At 34.4% G+C, this 12,500-nt stretch overlaps 1 protein-coding gene across 13 annotated transcripts in view; it reads right to left on the bottom strand.

Annotated features, from left to right (window-relative positions):
* Ubr1 (Ubr1 ubiquitin ligase) overlaps window positions 1–12,500 on the bottom strand; it is a 66,329-nt gene that overhangs the window by 48,755 nt on the left and 5,074 nt on the right. For 3 of the 13 annotated variants that reach the window (XM_070129703.1, XM_070129708.1, XM_070129713.1), the window contains exons 1-10: window positions 12,256–12,356; window positions 6,028–6,165; window positions 5,438–5,548; window positions 5,102–5,250; window positions 4,606–4,753; window positions 4,173–4,373; window positions 2,544–2,726; window positions 1,522–1,641; window positions 1,241–1,372; window positions 832–1,027 (exon numbers count right to left, since the gene is read on the bottom strand). In XM_070129703.1, coding sequence (XP_069985804.1) covers window positions 832–1,027; window positions 1,241–1,372; window positions 1,522–1,641; window positions 2,544–2,726; window positions 4,173–4,373; window positions 4,606–4,753; window positions 5,102–5,250; window positions 5,438–5,548; window positions 6,028–6,150 — 1,363 coding nt within the window. In that variant the 5' untranslated portion in view covers window positions 6,151–6,165; window positions 12,256–12,356. Of the gene's footprint in view, window positions 1–831; window positions 1,028–1,240; window positions 1,373–1,521; window positions 1,642–2,543; window positions 2,727–4,172; window positions 4,374–4,605; window positions 4,754–5,101; window positions 5,251–5,437; window positions 5,549–6,027; window positions 6,166–8,169; window positions 8,276–12,129; window positions 12,357–12,500 lie in introns of those variants that run through there. The other 10 variants (XM_070129702.1, XM_070129707.1, XM_070129710.1 and 7 more) reach the window with 5 other exon arrangements.

The raw sequence follows: 12,500 nt of genomic DNA, 5'->3' as shown, positions 1-12,500 counted from the left end.
ATGAGAAGCTGTATGCTGTATTAGCTAATCATCCCCCTCTGTTGTTTGACTGCTTCCTATAAAAAATTTGTTCTTATATGGTTTTATTGGTCTGCTTTAGTTACACTGTGTATCATTCAAAATCCATTCAGGTTATCAAATATGAAAAATATATTGCAGGATACAAATTGTATCAGTGACTCCAATGGACCAAAGGATCCCATATAAACTATCAGTAATACATAATCATTATCATTTTCCATAACATTATCACACAAGTATCAATTACATACAAAATTACCATAAATATCTAGTAATGATATCTGAAGAAACCCAAAATTGTGGAATTCTATAAAGGTTCCATACAACCAACCAAATAACCAGTCTGGTTTCAACATCTTTCACTGTATAGTACACATTTTGAGATTTCTTTTCACCAGTAAAATTAGTATTGAAGAATAAAAAACGAGAGTAAATGTACCATAGGATGCCACGAATTTACATTGATTTTTGTCATGACAAATTGCCATCTAATTAAAAAAAAAAAAAAAAAAATAGATATGCATAGGCTTTTTGGGGTAGGGTGATATTGCCAAACTTGGAAACATACCTAAAAAAATAAAAAAGAAGCTACAAAATTCAAAGATGACAGTTTATGACAGAGCTTAGTGTTTATCATTATACAATTTTCATGTCTTTTTGATCAATTGTGAATAAGTTATTTGCCCCCCCCCCTACAAATTAATGCAAATTTCCTGGCACTAACAGCAGATGATCACCTTAGTATCATAACTGCAACTTTTAACAAAAAAATTCTAGGAAAACAGACACATTAGATCCAAAAGTACTTACTGTCTTTCAGCTTCTTATCACACTCTGACAAGAAAGTGTTCAGCAAGCGAGCTAGCACATCCTCCTCTGCTACCAACATGTGAGCAATGGTGGGCATAGTGAACAACTGAACACCCAAAGAGGCCACAGAGACTGCATGATCGTGGTCATCCAAAATGAAGTCTTTCATCATTCTGCTGTAGTTTTTGGTGAATGTCTATGAAAATCAAGAGGAATTTTTATATAAATATATATTGTAAAGGGATTCTGTTGAAATGCTCAAAATAATATCAGTGTATGAGAAAATAAGGAACTATGAAGTATAACCAAAATACATGGAAAATATAGTACTGTGGTCTAAAAAAAAATTAAATTCTTGTAAACATACTTAAGAATCAGCAAATACTGACAACAGAATGTTAACACATACTCTAGCAAACATTTTCTTGCTTTCCTGGTCCATCAACATGCCAGAGATGAATAGTCTATGCCACTGCACACGTGCTGTCTTCCACATCTTAGTGTCCGTCCAGATAATATTTTCAACAATGCTTCCTCCATCCTGCAAAATAACACACATTAATAATGGATTCTGCAAACTTTCCACAAACAGAAGCCCAAATTTTTGCAATGTGTTTATAGTAAGTACTGTAAGTGCTGTTATGGGAATTCAAAAATATGAAATTGCAGAGACATCACCTTCCAACTCACCCTATTAACAATCTCACTGAAGATCAGCCTGAAAGCTTGAGCTGATTCAAGAATGTTGTGGAGCCAAGTTAACAGCCTGGATGCAAATATCTGGTGTGCTATGACATAAGTTGGCATCACCTACAAAGGAAACAGTGAATGAAAACCATCTCGTCATATTTCAGAACTTGGGACATGAAAAAATGCTTTACTAATTTATTGCTGAAGGATATTTGTAAATATTCTGATACTCTGTAGGAACATTTGAAGAGGATGCATCAAATTTAAGAGACATCTTTGAGCAGTTGTTAGTAAGAGGAGAGGTTAGCCTTGACAGCATTACTGGGAAAGGATGGCTAGAGATGAACAGGAATTGCTGCCACTCTTAGCAAGTTTGTGGATAGTATGAGCTAAATGAATCAGCTATAGGTAGTAGGAATGTTTAGCAATACAACATATACATATCAATTACTGATATGAAAATACATATATACAAGAGAAGATGTAATTGTAGACAAATAATTTTAAACTTGAGTTTTCAGTCATATTGACAATATGGTATACAAATATAGTTCTCAGACTAAATATCAAGTAAACAAAATTCTCCTTTCCCTTGATTCATTTAGCACATTACCTCCACTTGGCATGTTTATTAAGCCAGGCTAAGAAAGGCTATCTAGCCTAGGCCATGTATGTCAAACCATCTTTATCATGATCATTATTATGGTAAGCCATATAAAGAGCTACAGTGAATCTAGGGTTACACCTAAGAGTTTCAGATTATCTATTACTGTGATTAATACTCCATTATTTAGGCCTCACATGTCACATGTCACAAACCAAGAAATTATCACAACACATACGATATGAAAAGTAGTGAGCCTGCACATGGCAAGCACAGCCATGCTCTAGATCTTTTGGCTTTTTAGCTAGCCTGGATTTATAGAAATGAATCATAAGAATGTGAAACCCTCCTTCAAAAAGCAGAAAAAAAAAACATAATAGAAATAAAAATAAAAATAAATACAAAGAAAGTTACAAACCTGCACTCTCAGTGGCCGTCCACTTCCTCTTGAAGTTTGTTTTTCCATCACATTCTTTGTCTGAGAGCACTGTTGGAAGGATGAGCATCTCACAATACAGCGACCTTCTCTGTCAATACTTGTTGCAAAAGCTACTGCATCTTTCTGTGAGCAATCAATGGCACGCTCAAGTGTGCTGATAACCTGTAGAAAATGGAAAGAACATTAAATCACCAACAATCACTCTAGTGTTCCAGTAAAAGATCAAATTCAGAGTTGTTTTATCCCCATTAACAAAGGGTGCAGTTCCCCCTCACATTGGTGAATCATACTGAATGGCCAGGGCTACCTGTAGAGATAGGTTAGAAGTGCAAGACTGTTTGACAATTCTTCAGCTACTATGCAAGCTGCTATATTTTGACACTTAATAAAGTCAATTTTGTAATGCTTTAAAAGTGAAATATAAATGCAGGTATCATTCATGATTCTAAAAAATTACAATTATCGGGAAAATAGATCTACTTATAAACTCCCTATACCGCCTCCCCTCTATGCACATACATTCACAACAGTATTGTGTAACACACTCATTTTCTGGAATGTTTCCATACAAATTAGTGCATTCCTTTTTTAATTACAAGTATAATATACGCAAAACGAATCAGCATTTTCTCTATTCCTCCATTGATATGTTTTGATCTCTCAGTTATCATCAGCTATATAACAATATCATAAATTGTAAATCTTTCACTGAAAATACAGTTTTGAAAAAGATTATTTCACATTGACGTTGTGGTGAAAAATATATATACTATCCTGTAAGAGTGAATATAAGACCAAGTGAATAGGTGCATGTAAAAAAAAAAGAAAAGAAAAAGAGAGCAAGAGAGAATGAATGAATGGAAGGGAGAGGGAGAGGGATGGGGAACTATAATAATGAGAAAGATAGATAGATAGATAGATAGATAGATAGAGAGTGAGAGTGAGAGTGAGAGTGAGAGTGAGAGTGAGAGTGAGAGAGAGAGAGAGAGAGAGAGAGAGAGAGAGAGAGAGAGAGAGAGAGAGAGAGAGAGAGAGAGAGAGAGAGAGAGAGAGAGAGAGAGTGAGAGAGTGAGAGTGAGAGTGAGAGTGAGAGTGAGAGCGAGAGAGAGAGAGAGAGAGAGAGAGAGAGAGAGAGAGAGAGAGAGCGAGAGAGAGAGAGTGAGAGAGAGAGAAAGTGAGAGCGAGAGAGAGAGCAAGAGAGAGAGTGAGAGAGAGTGAGAGAGAGTGAGAGAGAGTGAGAGTGAGAGAGAGTGAGAGAGAGTGAGAGAGAGTGAGAGAGAGTGAGAGAGAGTGAGAGAGAGTGAGAGAGAGTGAGAGACTAAGAGAGAGAATGGGTGGGTGGATGGGTGAGTGAAGGGGTGAGTGAAGGGGTGAGTGAAGGGGTGAGTGAGTGAGTGAGTGAGTGTATGTTTGTACATGTATGTGCATGGATGTGTATAGGTTAAGCCAGAGTTTTCCTGATATTAGATTAGACTCTGTAACCTGCATGATTTCGACTACATCAGGAGAAGCGGGAGAGATGACGACAATTTACAATGGTTCCTCCCTAATCTACACAAGACATTCCCTTTATACTGTCAAACCACTGAGCGATTTTAGTGAACTTACCTGATCATACGTATGTGTCTCATCATTATACAACATCGTGACAAATGTGTCTTTGCTATCGTACAAGCTTGAGAGATTGGTTGGTTCTCTGTCCTGTTCCCTGATTTCCAGATCCTTCGGTATTGAGAAGCCTTCCTCATAGGTAAGCAATTCCTTAGCATAAGGCAAAATGCAGTCAAATATCAAATGGATTCTCTCAATCTGGAAGAAAATAATACAGATTAATATAAACAAATCATGTAATTTATTAGTCTATCTATTACTCTATAACATTTCTCATTAGTGAATTTTACAATTTTGTGGGTTCAAATCAAGTCATGAAACATGTATGTAAATCCAGACACTAAACCACACAACTGAACACGTGCACACAAACAAAGATAGACACAAATTTCTTTTTTATACATCTTATATCTTCTCAAGTTATACTTACCAAATCAGGAGGGATCATTTCCAAAGGATTTTTAGACTGCTCGGCCATTTGACCCTTAATGTGAATATCACAGAATACATCACTCTTCCACGCTTCCCGGTCACCACAGTCGCAGTATCCTCCGCCTGAAGACGTACTGATCTTGTACCTGTAGAATTAATGAAAATATGAAATGTATGATTCAAAGATACTTTAAAAATCTATCATAATATTTGTAACTACAGTATTATCATCATTGCTATACTATTAGTATATATCTTACAGAAAAGGATAATCATTCAATACAGAGAGAGAGAAAGAAAGAAAGAAGGAAAGAAAAAAAAAGGCATATCTCATAGTTCAAAGGCTGAAGGCAAAAAAGACATACATAACAGAGAAAGATAAACCAAGACATAAGAAAACAAACAATCAAGAGGAATAAAGACAAAAATGCATTAAAAACAAAGAAACAACCAAATTAAATACCAATTAAAATGCAGATGTAATAAAAACTTACCTATGTTTACTATGTGCTGAATTCTTAAAACAATCAGCGCAAAGAACACATGTGGGATCCATGCCGCAGTCTCTGCACCCGTATGTGGGATCTCCATTTTTAAAAACTCTACCACACAGAGAAGGAGGAGTGTCTAGTTGCCGTACCATCTGTCAAGAAATAAAACAGTTAGGGTTGACATGGTTGACATCAGCCAGAATACATGAATTTTTTGCCATGATGTGAAAAGTTATCATCCAGCATGAATGGGTTAAGTATCTCAAAGGCTGTATGAACAGTAGCAAGTAAGTGGTTCGTATCTCTAATATCTTCAGGGGTTTTACAAAACTGGCTTACCTGGTATACTTGAGATGGATCACCACCACACATGAACCTCTCAAGGGGGTCAAACAGCATCTTTTGCGCCAATTCCTCATCGAAAGTGATCCTGAGGCAATTGCAATTTGGCTAATGTGGAGGGGGGGGAAAAAAAGAGAACTATGGTAAGAAAGAAAATTAATAATAATAATGAAGAAAATTAATAATAATAATGATAATAATAATAATAATAACAATAACAATAATAATAACTACAACAACAATAATAACAATAATAAAAACTATAATAACAATAATAATAACAGCAATAACAAAAAAATTAAAATCAATAATCATAATAACAATAAAAGTAATAGTAGTAATAGTTACAGTAATAGTAATAGTAATAATCATAATATTAGTAATAATAATAGAAATAATAATAATAATAATAATAATAATAATAATAATAATAATAATAATAATGAAAATAATAATAATGCCTTACATGATCATACAAGTACACATATCATAACATTAATTCAGTAATCAAACTGCCAAATATGAACACAATTCAGCAAAAATTAATAGCGCTTTTTCAAGACATCACAATAACTATAACAAAATACCTGTGGTGAGTATATTTCCGGGACTTTCACACGCCAATACTCTCGTACATTGAGGGCGGAGAACCGGCCCTCTTTGTACAGCGAGCTCCATCGCTCGACCAATTCAGCAACCGTAGGATCCATTATGTCATGATCAAACTGCAAAAGGAGGAAAAATCTAAATAAATATTGCAATATTTAAAAATGATGAGTATTCAATCAATAGATAGCTGAACTCCAATGCACAGAACTTTCTTCCTCAGAAACCAGCAAGAAACATCACAAACACCTGATCATAAAAACAAAATGATAAAAATGTAGTAAGGAAGACCGACCACAAGGGTATGATTTCAGTTACCAGAAATTTGAACTTGGTAAAAGATTATCTGAATGAGTATCAGATACTGTTGTGCTACTGATTACCAAGTTCATTCATTGCCAATATTCCTTGGTTTTTTATTTCTTCTGCTAAAGAATATGCAATATGCTGTATAAAAATCATACCCGTTTTACACACACACACGCACACACACCTATACACCCACACACCTACATACCTGCCCACCCACCCACACACAGACACATCCACACCCACACACACATACCCACAGACACACAAGCATGGACGCACACATAAAAAAAAAAATACAGGCTTGTGGTAATGCTTTTATATATATAGTTATTCAGAATTTGGCAAATAATGCCACTATAACCACTGTGATTAATTTCTGGATTATTTTCTGAATAAGACATTCAAACTCATTATACACATTATACAAAATACTCACAACAGGTCCTCTATTCACTGTAGCTACTATTTCCCCAATGAAGCCTTAGGCAAAAGCCAGTTAAAATAATCTACTGGACTTTCTCTAGAATTAGAGATATCTAAATCCCATGGCCTTTGTGTGAAAGGCATAGGAGAAGGGTTGACATCACTCTTGGCTACAGGTAACCACAAACCACACACAGCAGGTAGTACTGAACCATTCACTGCTCACTCATAAATTACTTGATATCACTAGCTTCCCTAGAACCATTCCCTTATCACTTATAAATTTCTTCATATCACTTTTCCTAGAACCACCCACTGTCCATTCCTTAATTCCTTGATATCACTAATTTCTCTAGAACCTCTCACTTTTCACTTAAAAATTCCATGCTATCATAAATTTCAATGGAAAAACTCACTGTTCACTCCATGTTATTCCATGTTATCACTAATTTCACTGGAACCATTCACTATTCCCTCCTAAATTCCAAATTATCACTCATTTCAATGTTGTTACCACTAATGTCTTTTTGGAATTTATTTTCACTTGTAGAACAGAATTCCTCACCACTTATCACATTCTATAATCATTACTTCAATTGTCAATGTAGCTGTATTATACCACTGCCATCAGCTTCTGCTTATGAACATGCTTAGTACTCAAACTCTTTCTCTATTTTACTTTACACAGTCTTCTCTGGACCATCAGCTCTTAAAATAAGGCTTACTCCTAACCTCAAAACATTCCTGCACAACACTCTCACTTAGAAAGATACCAGTAGCAACTACAATTACTTGTACTATTAAATAAAACCTGAGTTCTAATTGGCTGTTGTGTCGAAGAAGCAGAATCAGCAGGCCAATGATAATTATCTGTGTGGTATGCATAAATAAATGGTTGTTCATGCACCTTCAAAATATCATTTAATATACTACTCACATGTTACCTTGGTGTGGTAGTCATGCTTCCTTACTATAAATCACATGATTGATTCATATAAAGTGTTCTTTTTTACTTTCTTCCCTTTTTCACATTACATATTTCCAATATACAATAGACAATGGAAATATGTTACCATATGAGAACTATGAACAAATGAGCAAACAACAGATTACAACAGAGAGCACATCACAAAATTCAGATATAAAAATAAATAAACAAATAAATAAACCAACATCAGGAGGTAAATAATCATATACACCTTTTTACAGCCTTTCCTTACGGTAATCAATAAAAAAGAAGAAAAAAAATCAAGACATGGATTAACCTCTAACCCCAACAAATCCAGGAACAATACTAAACCAACAGAAAAAAAACAAAGGACAACAATAGACAGACCAGAATAACACCTCTTCTGAAATGCAACTTAAGCAAGCATAAACAGACCTACCAGCATCCCACTGAAGGTGACAAAAATAGGCAACGCCAAAACACAAAGGGCAAGAGTGACAATATGAATGCTCCCTGGTTGGAGACGGAATAAGTGAAGGGTTGAGGACCTCTTGTGCCTACCCCTTTGTGCACTTCACCTACTCTGTTCTTGGCAGGAGTGCAAGATGGGGCCTTTGGTCTCTTTGTGTGTGTGTGTATGTTACAACTTAAAAGGAACTCTTGGTTCACACGATGATGATTCTTTGAATCTTATTTTTTTGTTATTACTATTAGGTTTATACGGCGTAGAATAGATATAGATATTAATAAAACGCTCTTTATTTTTTCATAGCAAAATGAAAAAATGTACATTTGTATGATTAGGAAGGGAAGGAGAGAGAGAGTGGAGGGAGGGAGAGAGGTGGACTCTCACCTGTTTTTCTCAGTGTGAATAGGAACACTTAAGATTTCAAAGACCACCACCAAAAGTAGGATCTTTTTAGCATATCTAAATAGATGGTTCTGCAAGCAAGTAGTCACCATGGAGTCAATTACCAGATGTACATTACTTCATCTACTTACCTCACTTTTAGTAAAAATAAAATATTCATATCTATTACTATCGTTACTGTTAACTTTATTTGAATAACAATATCCATATTAATAATATTAATATTGATAACAAAATTCATAGTAATAATAATAATAAAGACAATGACAACAATGACAACAACAGTTAAAGAAAATAACTGTGAAAAACTCCTTCCATACACACGAGGACTAAAAACTGATTCCAAAACCACTATTGGTAAGAACCTGTGGAGCTATTTAAACAACAAAACAACAATAATAATAATGATTGTAAATCAATAAAGTAAAACCAAGGTAGACAGTGCACATTTCTGTCCTAACAGAATGTTTTACATGATAGGGTGTGAAAGTGTGCTTAGGGCCTATTGGCTAACTTCCAACTTTAATGTTTCCTTTTCAAAATCAGATTAAAATCAACTTTCTAAAACAAATAATAAACTGCTACAAATTTACACATAAAAGAGCAATACAGCTCCAAAATCAAAAAGTTACGACTGCAATGTGAATGATTAGGACAACAAAGAGGAGGCAGAGGTGGAAGAACTGGATCAAGAATGTGAAAACAGTAAAAACAATAACAGTATTTCTTGAAGAGCTCCTTTCATTCCCTAAAGAAAAAGGAAGAGAAAAAAGAAAATAAAAAAATATGATTCAGCAACAAGACCATCTTGCCAAAATCACATAAACTCTTATTTCCATTCAACTTTATCACCCAAACCATCCTGCAGACATTTTCTCCTCTCCAATCTGAGGAATCTAATCAAACAATGAGCTACATTTGCTGCTATGGATGAGATGCCCACTGTAAGTTTTGTTTTATTAATCATATTTACACATAGATGGCTCCACAAAAGCTTAGTCACCAAGGAATCAATTACTAATCCTACTTATCTCACCCATTTATCCTATTCCTTGACATTTGAAAAAAAAGAAAAGAAAAAAAAATTATCATTATTACTTTTCTTAATAGTACTATGATACTTAATATCTGTATCAATACAGATATGAATAGCATTTGAAAAAACAAAATTTTCCTAAAAACTCAAGGAGAGAGAAAATCAGGTAAGGTCACATAGGCTTACTTATCACCTTGATAGCTAGGCACTTTCAGAGCTAGAGCCATCTATGTGTAGAGACATTACATAAAACAAAACCACACAGGACATTACATGTTACCAGGGTTAATAAAAATCTAATTATGATCAACTGATATGAACAAAATCTTAATTCTATCCCAATCACCAATCTATCCCAATCCCAATCAAAAGATCCTATTTGTGCATCTGAATATACACGGAAGTGAAAACAGAAACTGATTAAGACAACAGAAATGGATATTGTGTTTGTGAGCAAATCAAATAGACAATCACTTAGACATCTGCTACTGGCCTAAGCACCTCAGTGATAGCACACGTCAGAACACCTCCACCATATAAATTCAAGCAAGACAGAGCTTGTAGACCACCCAAGGAATAAATCACCAATATCTTGCTAAAATATATATAAAGTGCACATAGACAGCAACAATTCAGCATAGTGCCACTACGATATTGAATTCAACTATGCTTCTGACATATTTATCAAATATGCTCTACCTTTTATTTCCACCAAGAGTGCAACATTTCTAAAACCTGCTTCATACAACAAACTCAAAGCTTTTTTGAAGTTAAAGTTATAATAAGAAAGTTATTCATAAATACTGATATGTAAATATAATTTCAGTATCAACGTTTCCCACATTTTCCTATGAATAATAAATAGATTAAGCATACTTGTTATAGTCAATATGCATCTGTTTGGAATTATTAGAAAACATCAATTATTAGAAAACAATCAATCAATATTAGCCTTACATCATCAGCATATCATTCAACAATACAGTTTCCTTTCACTTATTGTGCATCACTATTTCACATCAAATTATTAAAAGCAAACCATAGCAAGTATTACATGAACATGACAATAAAAATATATCAAGGCATCAGGTTGTATTAGTTGATGATGCACTATGGATATCTATCACCGAATAGTGAACCAGTCCATGCAAATTCTACCAGAATATATATGGTGGATGTTTGCTGGACATTCAGCAATGCACTATCTAGCACAGAAATAACCACCATCACTCTGCATCTTGAGTGCCATATGGGCACAAAATTACTCATATTCAAAAAGTACTAAAGTTACATCTTTTTCCTCTAAAATACTCTACATTAGCCAGAAATTTAGCATGTGTTTGATACACACTTTGTGCCATGTCCTAAACACAATTTTTCATCCCTAACCTAAACCTGGGAGTTTGGGAGTTATTGTGATAATAAAAATCTACTGGATTGCATTGCAAAACATCATCATCATTTGAATGACAAAAAAAATTAATCTCTCCTGGCTGTTTTCTGTTTTACGTAAATATTTAACCTATTTATAAACCTAACATCAAAATACCATTTTCCTTCTTTAAAACATATACATCTTTTCTTTAACCTATAAAAAAAAACACTTCTATAGTATGGTACAGTCATTGGATTCCTTTCTTCACAGAAAATATCAGGTATTCATATTTTTTCTTACTACTAACTCTCAGCGCCAAGCAAGAACAGAAAGCACTGACAGCGTAAACTGCAATCATTAAAAACAGTGCAAGAGTGTAAAACAGATGTGATACCCTAGCTCCATAACAAAGACAGGATATATTACAAAATTCTTGACATTTCCCCTCAAACAAGTCACCACGAACAAACAAATATAAAACAACAGATAAGTACTTTATCTGACAGCTGGGTAAGTCACTTCCAGGATAAAGAAACAAAAAATAAAAGACCTGGAGAGCTGTATTAAAAGGGAAACAACAAACTTTCACTCTCACTCACCAAATTCTCAAGACGTATTGCAGACCATAGATGCTATTTCTCTTGCAATATCAACTTAGTCACATTGCATGAATTCAATACAAATTCTTTGCATATTCTATGTAAAAGATTTTTTCTGGGGTGTTCCAAAGACAAAGGGAGAGTAGAAAATGCCTATTTGCTGCCCATTCACAGTATGCTAATCACATTATTCATCAGCTTCAAATGTTAATAAAATTACATCACGGAAAAAAATATGACTGGAAATATGTAAACATAAAGAAGGGGAAAATATGAAATCAAAGCTCACGTAAATATAATAACTTTCAATTTCCTTCGACACAAACATCGACAAATCTGATTCGTTTTATTTCATTCTTTGGCTATCGACACATAATCCCTCTTCTGATGTTAGAATATACTGAAAGATCGCAACGAAGCCTGTATATAAGCACACAATTTTGGCGTACAGTTGATACCAAAAGCTGAAATAGGAAAAACAAAAACAAAAAAAATATTATGTAAAAATACCAACTTACTTCTCTCACTCTTTATCAACTTCCTCCGCGCTCCTCTCTCTAGATACAGCGAAACGCACTTATTTCACACACTCTTTAGCGCCAAAACAGACATCAAAGGGGTAGAAACTACGCCGCGAGACTTACACTTTCAGTCAAAAAAGTCAATTCAGTCTCAGTCACTTTCTCCTCGAACAGATGATACTACTACAAACCGCGCGAAGATCCACACGAAAACACACCCTGACATATCATTCACTGTAGGAGTTTTTTAGGAAATACTTTTATTATGAATGGGATTCTAGGGTGTAAAAATTAATTTTTTGTCATATTTTGGAAGGTATTTTATGTACTGGATTACCTATAAGCAACAAATAAGAGTAAAATCTCGC

The sequence above is a fragment of the Penaeus vannamei genome, chromosome 14, assembly GCF_042767895.1.
Source record: "Penaeus vannamei isolate JL-2024 chromosome 14, ASM4276789v1, whole genome shotgun sequence".
Classification (NCBI taxonomy): Eukaryota; Metazoa; Arthropoda; class Malacostraca; order Decapoda; family Penaeidae; genus Penaeus; species Penaeus vannamei.
This window is presented reverse-complemented; position numbering and strand designations above follow the sequence as displayed.